The following is a 21,460-nucleotide window of genomic DNA, read 5'->3' as shown; positions in this document are numbered from 1 at the left end:
AAATAAACAAAAATCGATTAAAACTTAATAGAAAAATTAAATTATAAAAGCATAAGATCATTTTCACCAATAAGATTGGCAAATAAGAAAGTAATTATTTATGCCCAATGTTTGTGAAGGTCTGGCTAGTTAAAATCTTTCAATACTGTGAAACTTGGTGAATTGGAAAGCTTGTCTGGAAGTCAGCTTAGAGAAATGTCTTGGGAGTTTTCAATCTTGGCACTAGTGACATTTTGTACTGCATAAATCTTTGATGTAGGAAGCTGTCCTGTGCAATATAGAATGTTTGGTAGTGTCCCCGGCCTCTATCCAGTAGATGTCAATAAAAAAATATTGAGACTCAAAAATTATCTCTAAATATCGCCAAAAGTCCCCTGGGGGACAAAATCATCCTAATTGAGCACCATTGAATAATATATATTGAGATGGAAGTATATCCTCCATGTGGTATTGAGTGAAAAAGCCTTATTATAAAACTGTGTCAGTAGCAAAAGACCATCTTACTAGACTACATATCTCATAGCTCTGTTTATAGCAAACATCTTTAAACATTATGTTAAACTATCTCACGTCTACAAAAGGACACCCTTTATTTTAAGAATGTTTTTCTTGGTGGGTGGGGGATGAGTGAAATAGGTGAAGGGGATTAAAGAATACAATTATGATGAACACTGAGCAATGTATACAATTGTTGAATCACTATATTGTACACCTGAAACTAATATGACACTGTATGTTAACTACACTGGAATTAAAATATAAAAAACGCAAAAAAAAAAAGAATGTTTCTCTTGTGACATAAGCCAGTAGCAAGTACCCTGAAAATAGGAACAAAAGTACCCATTTTAAAGGATTAAAATGAAGAAATGATGTTTGCTTTAAAACATGAAATACAGCGGCACCTGGGCAGCTCAGTCAGTTAAACATCCGACTCTTCATTTCAGCTCAGCTCAAGATCTCAAAGTTCGTGAGTCTGAGCCCCATATGGGCTCCGCGCTGACAGTGTGAAGCTTGCTTGGGATTCTCTTTTCCTGTCTCTCTGCCCCTCCCCTGCTCATTCTCTCTCTCTCTCTCTCTCTCTCTCTCAAAATAAATAAATAAACTTAAAAAAAAACATGAAATACAAACACATAATTTATGGCAAATTAAACAGATAATTTCTTACCTTAAGTGGAAACACTAGTCATGTTTCTTTTTTTCTTTCTCTTTTTAATGATTATTTTTGAGAGAGGGAGAGAGACACACACAGGGTGGGAGTGGGGGAGGGCAGAAAGAGAGGGAGATACAGATTCAGAAGCAGGCTGCAGGCTCTGAGCTGTGAGCACAGAGCCTTACGCGGGCTTGAACTCATGAGGCGTGAGATCATGACCTGAGCAGAAGTAGGATGCTTAACCGGCTGAGCCACCTAGGCACCCCAACACTAGTCATATTTCTGAAATTTTATCATAAATAGGCAAACTTCTTAAATATGATATTCATCTAGTATGGTTATAAGTGACTTGTAACTTCCCAACCTATTTTTAATAAATAAATTCTCTATAATAGTAAATAAACACCTTATATGCTTATAAATAAATTATATATTATATATGTTATTATATTACATATATTTATTTCATTAGTTATAATCATAGCCTTTCAAATTAATTAGTGTGTTCCTAATTTTCTATTTTTCCCATATTAGGGTTGGCTTAGGACCTTAAAATGTTCTTCTTCAGAAGATGTCTTTCTAGTTTTAGCAGTAAAAAGCAAAGAAACCTACCTATCTGGCACATAATTTTTTTTAATGGTTAAAGGATTATTCTTTATAAACATTAGCTTTACCTGGTGGTATCTTTCTGTGACGTCTCTATGATTAAGAATGATGGAGGCTAATAAAATATCCAGTGGTCTAGGAAGAAGGGAAAATGTCAGGCTTCTAAAACAGTTCTATTGCACACTGGGACATAGTTCAGAGTAAAATGGTCCTGTAGAATCTCAGAGAAGCGTAATTTGGTTTATAAACCTAACTGACACAGGACTCTAATAATTTAAAAGTTCTCAAAACATATTTTCAACTAACATTTTAAAACTAAAAGTTAGTAATGTGCTATTGAAAGACTTCAGAGTGTTGCTAGTATGTGATTAAATGCTATTGCAAATAACTCATTTTTATTTCAATATATTCTGAACATTAATTTCAATAAATATTTTTACACTGTCATTTTTCTAACTAATATTTATAGCCAGGATTTATTTATATTTTCCCACTGGTGAAAGGCTAATAAAATTTATCTTTAGAAGATTTGAGTTCTTATTTATTTAACTGTAGAGACTGTATAAATCATTTTCACACTGTACATTTGTATTAAAAAACATGCAAAAGTTTTAATTTCTTTTTAAAAAATGTTTACAGAACAATACTTAACATACATGTTTAGGATTATCAGATATGTAAAAATAAAATTGTAGAAATGCCTATATATTTACCTATGCACATACATACTTTGTAGATCTTAGACAAATCTTCAGTATTAAATACTTAGAATGTAGTGGTTAAGAGCTTCAACTCCAACTTCCAGGGTAAGAATTTCAGCTCTATTACTATAAGTGCCTTGCACAAACTTAACTTCCATCTCAGTTTGTATTACTTATTCACTTATTAATTTTAAACTCAGTTGCTAGTGTGTACACAACCCTATGTTATAACATGCTAGGTATACAACAATAAAAACAATATTTTTTTTACCTTCAGTTATCTTTCAGTGTAGAGAAGAGACATTTATGTAAATATAATTTAATAAATATATATTCATATTAAAATATATAATGAGAATGGGAACATAGATATCCACCTGGAGAAATATGTGATGTCCATAAAGTTTTGAGCTTGGGTTGAAACTAAGAATACATTACAAGAAGGTTCTTTTCAGTAAGAATTCATATTTGGTTCTGAGGCCATATAAACGTAGACACATACACATTTACCTACTCTTCCATAGGTAAACCCTTTATCAATGACATGTTTCCCTTCAAGTTTAACTTGAATCAATACAAAAGATTTGTATCATAAATAAGTATATTTCAGATTTGAGTCCTGTGGTGGAGATAGTATGGGAAAAGCAAAAAGAAGAAGCAAGAATAGTATTTGATGGTAAAATGGAAAAGGCCTAGAGAGCAGTTTCTCAAAGTTTTGCTCAAAGTGTTCAACAGAAGAACCTAGAATGCTTTTTAAAAAAACTCATAATCTAGTTACCAATTCAGAATCTTCAGAAATCTGACTTTAAGTGGTATTTCAGCTTATTCTAAAGCATGAGAAATATTGGTTTAATGGAAATATATGTATATAATAACTACGAGTAATTAAAGTCCTAAATATACAATATCTATAAATTTTTAAAAATGTAAATATTGTAGTAAATTACAATAATGAACTAAGTATTTTGTTGACCTATTAACTTGATGCTTAAAAATAGGAAACTTGATATACAATAAGGATAGAATGGTCAGTCTAGTGTTTTTCAGCACAACACCAGAAGGACTAAATATCTAGTTTTTAAATTTAGAATTTTCAAGTGATTGATTGGAGTGGAATAACCAATATCCTTGATGTTTTAATGACCATAGTTGGCCTCAATCTTAATTTGTACTATGAGCTAAAACACTGACTTCAGCTGACTCTAAGACAAAACCCTCCCCAAGGATAAGCTAAAAAGGGAAATAATGAAATTTATATGTTTGCCTTTACCCTTATTCATTTTAAAATATCTAGATCTGGAAAACTAACATAAATAACAACCCTTTAGCATATATTAATTCTTATGAGATTTCCCATAAATAACAGTCAAATTTGCATGTATTACAAAGGAATCCATATGCCCTTATTGTTTTGCTGCTGGTTTATTTGAGCTCAGGGCATTTCCTGGGATTAACAACCAGCTGGGTCTAAATAGTGCCTGACTAAACTCTATAGCATGAATTCTGAACAGTCAGACATTAAACTACAGGAAATGTTGCATGCCTCATTCATTACTGCATAAGTATTTTCAAATCCTAGCATCTTCCAAGCTTTTCTCTTTGCAGAGATTAAACCCTGGTAGGGAGGTTATGAAAAAAAAAAAGTAAGTTATGACATTTTAGTTAGAATTAACTTGCAGTTCCCAGTGTTCTTTTTTCCCATACTTTTGTTTTTGTTACCATGTGGAAGAATCAGTATTTGAAATATTCCAACAAAACGCAATTATATTTTGTCATCCCTCTTTTTCCATTAGTGACATTGATTTCTATCTTCTCGAATTCTTTAAAAAAAATTTTTTTTAACGTTTATTTATTTTTGAGACAGAGAGAGACAGAGCATGAACGGGGGAGGGGCAGAAAGAGAGGGAGACACAGAATCAGAAGCAGGCTCCAGGCTCTGAGCCATCAGCCCAGAGCCCGACGCGGGGCTCGAACTCACGGACCGCGAGATCGTGACCTGAGCTGAAGTCAGACGCTTAACCAACTGAGCCACCCAGGTGCCCCTCTATCTTCTAGAATTCTTAAAAGAGTTTTCTGAAGCATGCGGTGTTTCAGTTATCCTCAACCATATAATAAAATAAAACTGATTTTCAGAAAAACTATAAAAGGTCCAAATTACAATAAAAAAACAAAAGCAAAAACAAACAAGCAAACAAAACACAGTCAGTCCGTATGACTGGCTCAAGCAAACAATAATAAGCATTAGTGCTATTCAATGGAATATTCATTGTGTATCATGTTGGGCACCTCTGGGACATTTCTGTAGAATCAGGCTGCTCCGTGAGGCCAGCAGTGTAATCTAAGCTTCCAATACTCATCAAACCACACACCTGAGTGTCTCCACAGCCATAAAATAGGGCTTTCCTCACAGTACCCAGTAAAGTCATTAATACCCAGTAAAGTCATACATTATTACTAAAAGCGTACTATCACATTTTATCTTTAAATAAAATGTTGAAATTTTAGTAAATTATCCAATTCATGGATATTTGGATTTTAATATATACTTTTGGTTCTATATACCAGAAATATGTATGAATGAATTATGTATATATGTATATATTTATTTTACAGGTGAAGGTGATACCACACCTACAATAGTCAATTTAGACCGTAAGTAATCTTTTGTAATATATAGTATATTCGAATCTCTATGTGTCAGAAGTTATGTCATTATTTTCTTCATGGAAAATATCTTATCACTATATTACTTCTGTCATAAAAATAAGTTAAGCTATTTGTTTTTATTAAATTCTTCTCTATGTGCTTGTGTAAAGGGGTTACAAAGGCAACTACATAATGAACATCAAAATTCAATTCTCTATCAGAAAATATAAGATGTTATACTTAACTTTGAGAAGAGCATTTATCTTACTCATAATTTTGGGCAAAATGGACATTAATGGACCTTCACCATCCTTTAAATTAAATCAGGATGCTAAAGTCAGAAAAAAAAATAAAACCAGAAGGTTGGAAAGTTATGCAATGTGTCTACCTGCTCTATTTTTAAGGCTCTTGACATGCACCACTAGGTAAAAGACGATACAAACTGAGAGGTTCGGTTAATATTCAATTTATGAAAATCTTTTTAGAACTGCTTGTTTTTGATTTTCACATATGTCTTGGGCTGAAGGAAGATACTCAAGTGTTTTGATTTAAGAGACCACCTGCTCTGTCTCAGCCTGAAGAAGCAAATGGAAATTTTAGACCATGCACAGGAATAGAAAAGGATAAGGCAAGGAATCTGGAGAAGGGTCAGGAAAAAGTTGACGCCAAAGAATTCTGCATCATGTCATTTGGGTTTAATGATTTGGACATAATAATTTTGTCATCTGGATACAATTTCAATAAATGCAATGCTGGTAACATGTTTCAAAAGGCTCTACATTCTTATCATAAAAAAGAAGTAATAAAAAACAAATATAGTTTTTTTTTTCATTGAGGCTATTGATTTCCATTGATATTCAGAAATGGCTACTATAAAGAACATTCTTCCATTTTGTATAGAGGTTTGTGAAGGAAATAACAATTAGTGTTATATATGAAGAGCCTATACTTAGTGCTTGGTGGGCAAGGCCACTCTCACTATGGCAATGCTGTCTACCTTGAGTTAATTCATTTTTTTATGTTACTTGTCTACTTAGATGAACATAGCAAACATTTTAGGCCTGTTTTGACACTATAGTCATAATACTTACCTTCTTTCCTCCAAATGTTCTTCTGACAAACTTACAGTAGTTACATTTGTTTAAGTACCATGCTTTTAAGCAAACTGAGAGGCACTGATTATTGCAAGATGTTTTGTCAAAATGTTGTCTTTGGTCCTCTTTTTAGATCCCGTAATATCTTGTGCCAAAACAAAACAACTGCGAGTTGTAAATGGAATCCCAACACGGACAAATGTAGGATGGATGGTTAGTTTGAAATACAGGTAATTATTAATAGACACAAATCACATGTATTTGAATTATTTGCAAAGTCATATTTCCAACAGGATGGTTGTACCATCCATATAGGCACCCATATGAGGGGAGCACAAGAGGAGACTGACCAGATTCTGCTTGCCAAATAGCTCCGGATTTTACAATTTGTGCCTTCAGAGACAGTGCCTTTTTAAATGTTCATGGAGGTTCCCTATGTGTTGATATTGTCTCTGATGACAAGTGACACTTCATTAATTTTTTTTTTAATTTTTTTTAACGTTTATTTATTTTTGAGACAGAGAGGGACAGAGCATGAACAGGGGAGGGGCAGAGAGAGAGGGAGACACAGAATCTGAAACAGGCTCCAGGCTCTGAGCGGTCAGCATAGAGCCTGACGCGGGGCTCGAACCCACGGACCGTGAGATCATGACCTGAGCCGAAGTCGGACGCCCAACCGACCGAGCCACCCAGGCGCCCCTACACTTCATTTATTTTTAAGAAAACACAACTACACAGAGAACCTACTTATACCTTGATATCACTGAAGCAGTTATAAAACACATGCAATTAATTCCCTAATCTAGGATATTATGACTTTATTTTCTAACATGCTTATGTGTAATCATATCAGAAACTTTATATTTGTTTTTAATTTCTAAATTTTTTCATTTGCATTCTAATGAAAATAATAATTTTAAGTTATAGAATAGTCTATCATTGAGAAAAAGATTAACCAACTATATTGATGTTGGATAGCCTAGCTATTATACTATTCAGCATGGATGAAAAATTCTTGACATGTCTATTTCTCATATCTCATGATATGTTTTCAGTAAAATCATTTTGGACAATATACTCCTATAAAAATTAAAATCACTAGTTACGTTGGAAGAATTAAATATTGAAAATAGAAGTTAGTTGAAATCTGATCTTACAACTTCCTATACATTACATATATTACACCATATGGTAATCTGAATGTTAAAGTACTTTTGTTTTTATCTCTCTTGGAACCTCATTATATAGTCTATCCCAAAATACACTCATTTTAGCCCCATTTCCCCTTGTTTTCAAGACATTCCATGTTTCTCCCTCCAAGCCTTTAGGTTATTGTTCTCACTACATGTTGTATCTCTCTTCCTCTATTTTATGTCTGGAAAATACTTCTCATTCTTCAAATACCAACTCAAATATCTCCTCTTTTTGAAGACCCTCTATGTTCCTTTACCTCTAAGTTTCTAGTAGAGGTAGAAAGTACATCTTTTGCTACAATTAAATCAGGGATATTGAAGTAGAATAAAGACAACTTGAAACTGAAGTTCTTTTATGAATAAACTAATTCTTAGCAAGCATGGCATTCATAAATTTGATATAAATATAAATCAGACTCTAGATCCTGGGTAGAAGATGGCCTGAAGTTTTCTTTTAATATGCCCTTTTGCAGAGAGTAAGCCACCAAATTTGACAAATATTTATGTCAATAATTGTGGTGTAGCTGTCCTAGGCGTGTAGTACTGAAACAGAATTGTGAAACTCACCAGAATATTAGAGCTGACTATGAAATATAAAGATTTAATGAAGACTGTCAATTTTGGGGAGAGAGTGTTTCATTTTCTTTATGATAAATTTGTTCTAAGATTCCACATATATGAATTAATTACTGATTCTTTGCAAATCTCATAACTCCAGAAAAAAAAAGAGGCATATACTTCTAAATTTATTACTGACCATGGGAGGATTTATAAGAATAGTCCTCTGGAAGTCTCCATCCTTAGAGGAGCAGGTGAAACTCTTTTCCATCAGATCAGAGTACTATAAACTTTTAGAAAAAAAAATATATTTTTTCTTTTAAATCCAAGTCCTCAGTAAAAACAGCTGTTTAGTTATTCTTCCAAAACACATACTGAGAGGAATAGAAATTAAAACTCGATATACACTCTTAGCCTCCTCTGTGGTACTGGCCATAAATAATTGTGGTCTTAGTCTGGGAACCTTCTTCTATTACCCTCTGAAGCATTGAACATCTGTACTCTTTGGAAATGTAAATTGGGAAAGTTGTGTTTTTTTCCATTTCTCTGCCAAAAAATAATGCATTTACAGATTTAGGATATCATCAAGTAAATGTGCTAGTATTTTTTATTCCCTACAAATATTTAATAGTTTCTTAGATGATTTGTCTTATAAAATTGTTTTAATTTTATAAGTGAAATTTATACTGCTTGCTTTAAGCTCAACAAATTTACTCAAACTCCACTATATTCAAAGTTAACATTTCACAAATAAATAATGGTAATGAAAGAAGGGAAATAATGTCCAAATATATATTGCCGCCATCAGATAGTTTTTAGGGTTTAAGTAAAAACTCAGGGTTGCATTTTTATAATCAGACATTGAATTTAAATAGGTCTACATTGTTTTTGTCGTTCTTTTGTGATTTTTGTTCATGCTAAATATTCTATATTTGTAGTACATACTTGCTCTCACAAGGATAGATACACACACATGTGAATATGTGTGGTGGGAATGGATCTCAGTGTGTAATGATAGGGCTCATTACTCAAAAATAAAGATGATTTCGTATTTGTTATCACATGAGGAAAAAAATGCTAATGCTTCAATCGTCAAATATCATCCTTCCAGTAAAAGAGTTATTCATTTTATTCTTGCTGAGCTAATTTCTATATTTTCCTCTCAAATGCATTTATTTTTAACAATGGAGCCATAGGTTTTGCATTAATTGGCAGGCACCCTTTCTGCGCAGATGTTACTTGTTTCTCTTTCCTCTTTCTCATAGAAATAAACATATCTGTGGAGGATCATTGATAAAGGAAAGCTGGATTCTTACCGCAAGACAATGTTTCCCTTCTCGGTAAAGTGTTTCTGAAACCAATATTTGTTTTGAGCCTTCAAAAATATGTAGGGTTTCCATTTAGCTTTTAGGCTTAAAATGTGTATTCATTTAACAGATTCACCAACAAGTGTTGAACAAATTATGTACTTTCTGTTTTTAGATTTAGCTTGCAAAACTTACTTTGACTTAATTGATATTTATGTACTGGGTACTACTTCTGTTCACTTCTTTCTACAATTGGCATGACTCTCATTTGGGAGAGAATTTTGCTAGAATTATGTAAATAATCTTTCCCCCCACCTCCTACTTGCACTCTATATTTCCAGATAGAAATCCTTTTCTTAGTTATCAGCAAATTTCTCTCAATTCTCACTTCTCCTTTCTTATGCAGATCCAGGCTCAGAAGCATCCTGGGATTAATTTTTAATGAGAATTAGCCTAAGGAAAAGTTAAGGAGGTAGCATTTGTAAACTTACTTCCTGATTCTCATCAAATTCACTTTGATTTTGTTGGTATAAATTCTCAATCCCCATTAATAAACCAAACATATACAAAGCTAAGAAGGAAAATCTGCAGAAAATTATACTTCATGTGATGTGCTTCACCTGAGAATTTTTCACGTGTGACTAAAAGAGTTTTTTTCTTAAATAGCCATTTAGAATTTGAGCAGTTTGAAGGCTCTTTCTCCTTATGTGTGCTTGCAACACTCAGAATCTCTCATAACAAATGTGTTGCTCTTTATTATACTTTGATTCAAATTTTAAATTTAGGTTATGTATCCGCCCTATTTATAAGCTAAAATGATCATATGTCTGAATAATACTACCCAATTTAAAATTGTATTTTACATTTTAATTTTTTTTACTTAGAAACAAAGACTTGAAAGATTATGAAGCTTGGCTTGGGATTCATGATGTCCACGGAAGAGGAGATGAGAAACGCAAACAGGTTCTAAATGTGTCCCAGCTGGTATATGGGCCTGAAGGGTCAGATCTGGTATTACTGAAGCTTGCTAGGTTAGTTGCTTGAGAAGGTTTTGTATTTTTAACCCACACTGGAATTATTGAAGCTTTTTCTTTAGCCATGTGGCTATTCTTTCTCTTTCACGTAAATTTACTATAAAAGCATATGTCACATGTCATATGTGTTTGTGTGTGTGTGTGTGTGTGTGTGTGTGTACAAAGAGACAAAGACATCTTAAAAATTCTCAAAATGAATAAATGAAGTTTGACCAAGTCTGAATAACCTGCTCTAAAACCAAAGCTTAGGGAGTAATCATTTGGTAACTTTAATAGGTAAAATAATGTTTAAAAAATACAGCGACCACTTAGCAAGTAAATGACTCATTTCTCTGCTACCTACCCCCACCTCTACTACCTACATTGGATTAGACACTCCCTTTTTCTTTTTTAAGAAACAAGACTGTTTATTCTCTCTTAATCTCATATTAAAAATTAACACCAAATTTCAACGTGTTAATTTTGTGTTGATTCAATCAAGGGTATTTATCATTGTATTTTCCATTTTCAGGCCTGCTGTCCTGGATGATTTTGTTAGTACAATTGATTTACCTAATTATGGATGCACCATTCCTGAAAAAACCACTTGCAGTGTTTATGGCTGGGGTTATACTGGATGTAAGCTATTTTTAAAAGATAAGGCAATATCATATGTTTTTATGTAAAACAATTCTATTTGTTTCCTTTTTCTCACCTTACCTTGTGCTCATTAACTGTGCATTTTTTACACCATTCTAGCAATCAACTCTGATGGCCTATTACGAGTAGCACATCTCTATATTATGGGGAATGAGAAATGCAGCCAATACCATCAAGGGAAGGTGACTCTGAATGAGTCTGAAATATGTGCAGGTGCCGAAAATATTGTGTCAGGACCATGTGAGGTAAAAGGTTTTTTTTGTGTGTTTGTTTTTGTTTTTGTTTTTTTAAGTAAACAGTATGTAATAAATGTCATAGTTTCTCATGTTTATTTTTTGTTTCTTTTTTGTCTCTTTGGTATCTTGGTCCATTTTTCTCAAATAAAAACCCCTGTCTACCAGTTTGTTCTAAGAGACAGAAATTGGGAAAAATAACCTTTCATTATTCTTCTACACTTACTTTAAACAGTAAGAAAATCCATGTTTCATTATCAGCAAGCTATGATGACATTTGTCTCTCAAAACAAAAAACAAATACAATAAAATAATGCAGCCAGAACTCTAATGGACAGCTGTTCGAATTAAAAGTATTCAATACACAGTTTGATACAATAGTTTGCATTTTTCTAATGTTTTTCTAACGTTATCTGATCTTCCCAAATTCTCCCTAAATGAACCCCATTAGTAATTTTGTTAGCAGATACAGGCCTGGTTTTAAATTTTTAAATGTGTTTTTGGTTAAGCCAGTGTGCGCGCACGCGTGTGCGTGTGTGTGTGTGTGTGTGTGTGTGTGTGTGTGTGTGTGTAAACAAATTCTATTTTAAAAAACCAAAAGGTCAAAGTTTGTGGTTTCAAGAGCTTGGACATTTTCATTTGTTAGGCAACTGTTCTTTCAACTTGGCAGTTTTCCTATCCCTATTTTACATAGACAAGCTGTTAAACCATTATTTTACATGTATTTTTTTTACATTTTGTTTTTAATTTATTTTTATGCACATTTTGTACTTTTAAAATTATTTCTGAAACTGAGAATATTTTTTTATATTTTTATTAAAATATTTAATTCCAGGGTGGTTAACATGCAGTGTTCATTAGTTTTGGGCGTACAATATAGTGATTCAACAATTCTATACGTTACTCAGTGCTCATCATAAGGGTATTTAATTCTTTACACCAATTCCACCCACTCCCCCACCCACCTCCCCTCTGATAACCACAGTGTGTTCTCTGTAGTTAACGTTTTGTTTTTGGTTTGCCTGTTTTTCTTTGTTTTGTTTCTTAAATCCCACACGAGTGAAATCACATGGTATTTATCTTTCTCTTACTAACTTATTTCACTTAGCATTATACTGTCTAGATTCATCCATGTTGCTGCAAATGGCAATATTTCATTCTTTTTTTATGACTGAGTAATATTCCTGTGTGTTTGTATGCACGTCTGTATATATGTGTATGTGTATATATATGTATATATACATATATATGTATATGTGTGTATATATGTATATATGTATATGTGTATATATAGATATATATATCACATCTTTATCCATTCATCTGTTTATGGTCCCTTAATACCGCTTCCATAATTCAGCTATTATAAATAATGATGCAATAAATGTAGGGCTACACATACCTTTTTTAGTTAGTGTTTCAATATTTCTTGGGTAAATATCCAGTAGTAGAATTACTGGATCATACAGTAGTGCTATTTTTAATTTTTTGAGGAACCCCCATACTGTCTTCCACTGTGGCTGCACTAGTTTGCATTCACCACCAACAGTGCTAGAGGGTTCCTTGTTTTTCCACATCCTGGCCAACACTTGTTATTTCTATTGTTTTTGATTTTAGCCATTCTGGCAGGTGATGTCTCATTATGGTTTGATTTGCATTTCATTTCCCTATTGATGAGTGAAGTTAAGCATCTTTTCATGTATCTGTTGGCCATCTGTATATTCTGGAGAAATGTCTGTTCACATCTTCTGCCCATTTTTCAATTGGATTACTCGGTTTTGGGGTGTTGATTTTGTATAAATTCTTTCTATATTTTGGATACTAACTTCATCAGATAAGTCATTTGCAAATATCTTCTCCCATTCATTAGGTAGCCTGTTAGTTTTGTTGACTGCTTCCTTTGCTGTGCAGAAGCTTTTTATTTTGATGATTGATGTAATCCCGGTAATTTATTTTTGCTTATATTTCCCTTGCCACAGGATACACATATCTAGAAAAATGTTGCTATGGATGATTTTAGAGAAATTACTTCTTGTGGTCTCTTCTAGGATTTTTGTGGTTTCAGGTCTCACATTTATTTCTTAATCCATTTTGGATTTATTTTTGTGTATGGTGAAAGAAAGTGTTCCAGTTTTATTCTTTTGCATGTAGCTGTCCAGTTCTCCCAACCCATCTGTTGAAGAGATTGTCTTTTTCCTATTGCACATTCTTTCCTCCTCTGTTGCAGATTAATTGACCATATAATGTTGGGTTTATTTCTGGGATCTCTGTTCTGTTACATTGATCTATGAGTCTATCTTTTGTCAGTACCATACTATTTTGATTACAACAGCTTTGTAGTATATCTTGAAGTCTAGGACTGTGATACCTCCAGTTTTGTTCTTCTATTTCAAGATTACATTGGTTATTCATGGTCTTTTCTAGATTGTTTTTTCTACTTCTGTGAAAAATGCTGTTGGTGTATTGATAGGGATTGCATTAAATCTGTAGATTTCTCTGTATAGTATGGACATTTTAACAATATTTGCTCTCCCACTCTATAAACATGGAATATCCTTCCATTTCTTTGTGTCCTTGATAATTTCTTTCATCAGTGCTATAGTTTACAAAGAAAAGGACTTTCACCACCTTTGTTAAGTTTATACTTAACAAAGTATACTTTATTTCATTACTTTTTGTGCAATTGTAAATGGGATTGTTTTCTCAATTTCTTTTTTCCTGCTACTTCATTATTAGTGTATGGAAATGCAACAGATTTCTATACATTGATTTTGTATTCTGTGGCCTTACTGAATTTATTTATCAATTCTAGTAGGTTTTTGGTGGAGTCTTTAGGGTTTTCTATATAGCGTATCATGTCATCTGCAAATAGTGAAAGTTTGACTTCTTCCTTGACAATTTGGAGGCCTTTTATTTCTTTTTGTTGTCTGATTTCTGTGACTAGGATTTCCAACAGTATGTTAAATAACAGTGGTGAAAGTGGACATCCCTGTCTTCTTCCTGATAATAGAGGAAAATCTCTCAATTTTTCCGTATTGGTGATGAAATTAGCTGTGGGTTTTTCATAGATGGCCTTTATTATGTTGAGGTATGTTCCCTCTAAACTTACTTTGCTGAGGGTTTTTATCATGAACGGATGTTGTACTTTGTCAAATGCTTTTTCTGCATCTATTGAAATGATCTTATGGTTTTTATCCTTTCTCCTGCTCATGTCATGTATTACATTGTTTGATTTGCAAATATCGAACCACCTTGTATCCCAGGAATGAATCTCACTTGGTCATGGTGAATGGTTTTTTAAATCATTAATTGTTGTATTTGGTTTGCTAATATTTTGTTGAGGACTTCTGCATCTATGTTCATCAGAGATATAGGCCTGTAGTTCTCTTTTTTGCAGTGTCTTCATCTGCTTTTGCTATCAGGGTAATGCTATCTTCATAGGATGAATTTGGAAGCTTCCTTTCCTCTTCTATTTTTTTGGAATGGTTTGAGAATAGGTATTAACTCTTCTTTAAATGTTTATGTAGAATTCACCTGTGAAGATGTCTGGTCCTGGACTTTTGTTTGTTGGGAGTGTTTTTTTTAATTACTGATTTAATTTCACTGCTTGTAGTTATTATGTTCAAATTTTCTATTTCTTCCTGATTCAGTTTTGGGAGGTTATGCACTACTAGGAATTTATTCTAGGTTGTCCAATTTGTTGGCATGTAATTTTTCATAACATTCTCTTATAATCCTTTGTGTTTCTGTAGTGTCTGTTTCTATTTCTCCTCTTTGATTTCTGATTTTATTTAAGCTCTTTCTCTGCGATGAGTCTAAAGGTTTATTAATTTTGTTGATCTTTTAAAAAAAACCAGATCCTAGTTTCATTGACCTGTTCTATTTTTTTTTTTTTTAGTTTCTATTTTGTTTATTTCTGCTCTAATCTTTAATATTTCCTTCCTTTTGCTGGGTTTGGGTTTTGTTTGTTTTTCTTTTTCTAGCTCTTTTTTTAGGTTTATGGGTAGGTTGCTTATTTGAGATTTTTCTTTTTTCTTGAGGTAGGCTTGTATTGTGATAAATTTACCTTCTAGAACAGTTTTTGCTGCCTTCCAAAGACTTTGGATTGTTGTGTTTTCATTTTTATTTGTCTACATGTATTTTTTTTATTTACTCTTTGATTTCTTAGTTGATACATTCATTCTTTTAGTAGCACGTTATTTAACCTACATGTCTTTGTGATCTTTTCAGATTTTTTCTTGTGGTTGATTTCTAGTTTTATAACATTGTGGTTGGAAAGATGCATGATACAACTTCAATCTCTTTGAATTTGTTGATACTTGTTGCCTTATATGTGATCTATTTTGGACAATGTGCAGTGCAAGTGAAAAGAATGTGTATTCTGCTGTTTTAGGATGGAATGTTCTGAATGTATCTGTTAAATCCTTCTGGCCAATGTGTCATACAAAGCCACTCTTTCATTGTTGATTTTCTGTTTGGATGATCTACCCATTGATGTAAGTGGGGTCTTAAAGTTCCATACTATCATTGCATTACTATCAATTATTTCCTTCCTGTTTGTTATTAGTTGCTTTATGCATTAGAGGGCCTCCATGTTGGGTGCATACATATTTACAATTGTGTATCTTCTTGTTGAATTGTTCTCTTTATGATTATATAGTGTCCTTCTTTGTCTCTTGTTACAGTCTTTGTTTCAAAGTCTATTTTGTCTGATATAAATATTGCTAACCCAGCTTTTTTTTTACTTCTATTTGCATGATAAATGCTTTTCTATCCCTACACTTCCAATCTACATAGGTCTTTAGGTCTGAATGAGTCTCTTGTAGGCAGCATATACATGGGTCTTGCTTTTTTATCCATTATGTCTTGTTTTTTAATATTTTTAAATTTTATTTACGTATTTTGAGAGAGATCAAGACAGTGCAAATTGGGGAGGGGCATAGAGAGAGGGAGAGAGAGAATCCCAGGAATACGCCACATAGCAGTGTACATAGCACAGATCATGAACACAGATATCACCAAACTGTGATGTCATGACCGGAGCCAAAACCAAGAGTCAGGAGCTTAACCCCCTAAGCCACCCAGGTGTCCCACCACCCTGTGTCCTTTGACTGGCATGTTTAGATGTATTTTGAATATAAGAGACATAGTCTCCAAGCCTAGGAGCTATGGAGTTGTGGAATACTATATGCGGTAAGGCATGGGATAAGTTCAATCAATAATGAAATATCTTTTCACATGTAGGAAAATACTCTAAATATGGAGCATAAATATGTATTGACATACATGTGTTATATATATTGCTTTAATATTATCTTCCTGAAAAGAAAATATTTACTAAGTTGAAGAGTTTTAAAAACTGCTTTAAAATGATATTGTCAGAAATAGATTATGTGTTTATAACCACTTTCAAATTTGGTGTTTTTCCAGTAAATCAGTATTACTGTGTCCATTATTATAATCGAAATCCTACTAGGAGAAAGATTTATTTACTTATTTATTTATTTGTTTGTTTGTTTACTTACTTACTTACACTAAGTAAACACAAAGTTTTGAGCTCAATCCAATCTTCACGACCATTTAAGAAGCTATGCACTTCTCCCGCCCTACTGCCATTACTCAAAATGTTTCGCAACTGCTTATCAGGAACAGCCTGCAGTCTGATTTATCATCTATATATTCTAAGATTCCTAACTTTATCACTGAATTGAATTATTCATTACACTATCATATATGTATTTTATCCATATTTTAAACAATTTTTTAAATGTTTACTTATTTTTGGTAGACAGAGAGAGTGCAAGCAGGGGAGGGGCAGAGAGAGAGAGAGACACAGAATCTGAAGCAGGCTCCAGGCTCCAAGCTGTCAGTACAGAGCTCGATGCAGGGCTCGAATCTACAAAGCACAGTATCATGACCTGGGCCAAAGTCGGACACTTAATTAACTGAGCCAACCAGGTGCCCCTATTTTTTATCCATATTGACAAGACAATTTTAAATTGATTCTGCCATGTCTCAAAAATGTATTTATCCTCTAGAATGTTTTTTTTTAATATGATTTATATTTAAAACGAGGTAATATAATCCCTGAAGCCACTGAAATCTAAACAGTTGAAGAAAATCTCCCAAATGTTTGTATAATAGCAATGGAATCACATTTAGTGAAAGTCTTCCAAAGTGAATTGCTTTGAAGAGTTTGTATCAGTAATCAATGGTAAAACTTCAGATTTATTAAGTCATGTGGCATAGCTTATATGAAATCTCTTAGACTAACATATTTCCCTTGCTGTTTTATCACCAGCTTCACCCCTACCTTGATTTCCCCCATCATATAATGCTGATAGCTCTCTTACACCTGTATTTTCAAAACTAAATTTGCAGTAGTCTAGTTTTATCTCAGCACATCACTGTTATGGGAAATTTTAGATAGTCCTAAACACTCTTCTTCACACAAGAGGTGCCAAAAGCCAGTCACTGCAGTCTTAGGAGGCTACATGGTACATGTAAATGATGCAGCACATTTGTAATGATTATACATAATAACAAGCATAAATATATACATTTTTATAAAAACATAACACAAAAATCAGTCTATCAATCTATTCATCTTTCTTCTATCATCTGATGATAAAACAGGGTAAGCACCTATGCTTTAATATAATAGGCATTTGCACAAAAAGAAGAAAAGAAAGAGAGAAAGGTCATGAAATCACAGGCTACCTTCCACGAAGGGGAGTATGAAATATAAAAAATATATATATAAATTTAATTACCAACACCAACAGGAAATACAGGAGTATTCTTTCTTTATGCCAAGAAAAGTAATTTCTGAACAGTAAATAAAATTATTTTATCAATTACAATTTATATTTAACTTGTTAAAATAATTCTGGGGACAAGACAGAAGGAAGAAAAACAAAAAGCTTTAGAAATAAAAGAAGATTTAATGCAATTTAATCATATGCATTAATCATAACCTGTATGATTACAGGTGTGGTACAAAAGTACTTGTATTTTTCTACATTTTCTAAATTTTCTATGTTAAACATATTCTGAACATCAGAAGAAAAGTAAATATAAAGTCTACCTTCTAAGTAGCTATCAGTGGCTTTGTGTTAACTAGTCCACATTCAACAAAGACAAAACCCACTTTAGAAGATGAGTGAAGGGGCACCTTAGGGGCTCAGTCCGTTAGCATCCAACCCTTGGTTTTGGCCTCTCACCTACTGTGATATCAGCACGGAGCAACCTTGGGATTCTCCCTCTCTCACCCTCTCTCTCTCTGCCCCTCCCCTGCTTGCTCTCTCTCTTAAAATAAATAAACATAAAGAAAGATGAGTGAATATTTTGTATAAGACAAGTCATTCTTAAATGGATACTACACACGATAGAACACGATAGAGAACTTTTGTACTTCTCTCAGTTTTACGTGACTAATTCTGTAGAAATACAACCAAAGGTTTAAAACATCTATTTCCGTCTTCATAGCTGCAGTTATTCTTTTTGTGTAGATGTGTATATTTGAGATATCAATCTATATAGAAAATATTAATGAATTACTAATTTTTGTTTGTAAAATAATACTTTTTTGTTGTTATTGTTGCACGTCTTCTTCCTAGGGAGATTATGGTGGCCCACTTGTTTGTGAACAACATAAAATGAGAATGGTTCTTGGTGTCATTGTTCCTGGTCGTGGATGTGCCATTCCAAATCGTCCTGGCATTTTTGTCCGAGTAGCATATTATGCAAAATGGATACACAAAATTATATTAACATATAAGATACCACAGTCATAGCTGATGTAACTGTGTTTGAAGCTTGCATCAGTACAATTCCCTTTTACATGAAGATTTCGGAGAACATGGAATTAAAATGTCACTGAAAACAATCCTGAGACAACTACTTGAGTGTCATGTTTGTTAAGATACTCATTAATATTTATGGGTGTTTTCTGTCGTTTCGTTTGTCAGTGTTATTTTGTAAATGTTGAAGTGAATTAAGGTACATGCAAGTGTAGTAACATATCTCCTGAAGATACTTGAATGGATTAAAAACTGCAAAGGTATAATTGCTGGATGATAAAAGATTTAATGGAAAAGTTCAATTACTCTCTCTACGCTGCTTTCCAAGATTAATTTCTTAATAATGAATAAACCATGAGTTAAACATTATTTTAACCTCACAAAGACAATTTATACCAGTGCCCTTAAACTGTAGCTCTATATTAAATTATATTACCTTTCATACGCAATACACTATATTTCATTCATTCCTCCTCACTGTGTATCTTGTAATACTGGTACACATACTTTTTATGAAATCATGTACCCATATAATCCTACCTGGGTGCACATGTGCATGCACTAGAGTTCAAATCGTGGTATATCTAATGTAGCCTCTAAATATTTTGAGTGCTTACCTATATAGTTTGTCCTTAAGAGGAAACTATAAATGTCTAAAGACCAGTAGAAAATTTAAGGAAAGGTGCAAGACAGAAGTGACCAGCTCATTCTCTAGAAATAATCTGCAGATGATTTCTACTGGTTGGCATTTAAGGTGTGGTCATGACCCACAAAGTTAAGTAATGCCTAATCTAGGTGTTTAAACATATTTATCATCCTAGTCATTGTGTAGTTTATAATTCTTAAAAGGAAGAGGGTAATATGTGTATTAGTATTATTTCTTTCCTTCAAATTTAGGGACACTTATTTATGAAAGATATTTTTAGATCTACTTTCCTAAAATACTTTTTACTAGTCTTAGATAATTGTGTAATTGAAGCTTAAAAATATTTCGGTCTTTAAAATGTATTTAAGTAGGTTAATTATAAGACTTGCTGGGTGATTGGCTTGTAGTTCGCCTTCTTTGAATTTTTAAAGATTATTTCAGAGGAAAATTTCCATGTATCCCCAAAGACTTATAAAGAGACTTCCATCAAACTATGCCTTACAGTACATATTGAAGAAAAAAATCAGAATACATTTCTTAACCTGGAACTCTTTTAGCCTAATAAAACTTTATTTAAGTAAAGGGGAAAAATGTAATAGGAAAGGAAATAAACTAGCTTGTCTAAACTCTGAATTTAGTTATATTTTTAAAGGAGAGTTAAATCTGCTGAATGAAAGATTTTTATCAAGGTATCTAAATTTTGTCTTATTTCATTTTACAACTTTGGCATCTTTCTAATGCCCTGGAGAATATTCATTTGAATTTTGTATTCTGTCTGATAATACCAGATTATCATGTTTATTATTGTATTTGACATGATTAGCTAAAAAATCATGTATTTGTCAAGAAATGAGATCACAAGGACTAATAGGATAGGCTGTGAATTTTCACAAAACCATCCCGTACAAATTTTAAAATGATTATTTGAATGCTCCCAATCCGGTATCACCATATCTCTCATGTGTTTCTCTTGAATAATGTCAATTAAGGCCAGAGATCCTAATCATGCTCTAAAAGTTTCATAGGACACTGTTTAATCTTGAGTAAATGCTCTTAAATTTACTTGAAAACTTAGTCCACAGAGTATAGGACAGCAAGTCGAGAAATGCCTATCCAAATTGTGCAATAGACACATACACACACACACACACACATATATATATATATGTGTGTGTGTGTGTGTACACATATATATGTGTACATATATATATGTGTATGTGTCTATTGCACAATTTGCATATATATGTATATATATGTACATGTATATGTACATACGGTCAGATATGTGCTGGTATCAAGAAACAGGGAAAGCAAAGAGACTTCCAAAAAGCTGTCAGTCCACACCATCTTATTTGATTGTATTTTTCTTTCCTTATATGATATATCATTCTAATCCAAACACTAGGAATTTCAAAGGTATATTGTCCAAAAATTATTTTTCAGTTTTTTCTTGCTGAACTGGCAAAATTTTATTCAGTCATATATTAGCGATATTTGTAAAACATTTATGAAATTCTAATACTTTTAAAAACTCATATTTTAAAATATTTCTTTTACGACTTTTCTTCCAAATTTCCATGGAACGAGAGATAGGGATTCCCTAGATACAAGATGAAGCTAACTTTGTAGATATTTTGAATTCACTGTTTTCCATTTTCTTAAAGGGTGAAAACATACCACCCATGAAACATCAGACATGGTACATAAAGCAGTTATAGCTTTGGGAAGTTCCCTTTGTAACAGAGGGAGGTCAGCAGAACTGACAATAAAAGGAAGATGAACAAGATCCATGTTATTTTAGGTGGTAGGACAATGGATAATAATAATGTCATTTTTCTCTGGTGAAAGATA

The 21,460-nt window shown here is 32.8% G+C and overlaps 1 protein-coding gene across 4 annotated transcripts in view; it reads left to right on the top strand.

The window, feature by feature from the left end:
- HGF (hepatocyte growth factor) overlaps positions 1-20,784 on the top strand; it is a 78,359-nt gene extending 57,575 nt beyond the window's left edge. For all 4 annotated transcript variants that reach the window (XM_060632334.3, XM_060632333.3, XM_060632332.3 and 1 more), the window contains 7 exons: positions 5,071-5,109; positions 6,331-6,427; positions 9,214-9,288; positions 10,140-10,286; positions 10,801-10,907; positions 11,028-11,173; positions 18,781-20,784. In XM_060632334.3, the coding sequence (XP_060488317.2) occupies positions 5,071-5,109; positions 6,331-6,427; positions 9,214-9,288; positions 10,140-10,286; positions 10,801-10,907; positions 11,028-11,173; positions 18,781-18,957 (788 nt within the window). In that variant the 3' untranslated portion in view covers positions 18,958-20,784. The remainder of the gene's footprint in view (positions 1-5,070; positions 5,110-6,330; positions 6,428-9,213; positions 9,289-10,139; positions 10,287-10,800; positions 10,908-11,027; positions 11,174-18,780) is intronic.
- The last annotated feature ends 676 nt before the right edge of the window (positions 20,785-21,460 follow it).

Source organism: Panthera onca, chromosome A2, assembly GCF_046562875.1.
Source record: "Panthera onca isolate mPanOnc1 chromosome A2, mPanOnc1 haplotype 2, whole genome shotgun sequence".
Classification (NCBI taxonomy): Eukaryota; Metazoa; Chordata; class Mammalia; order Carnivora; family Felidae; genus Panthera; species Panthera onca.
This window is presented reverse-complemented; position numbering and strand designations above follow the sequence as displayed.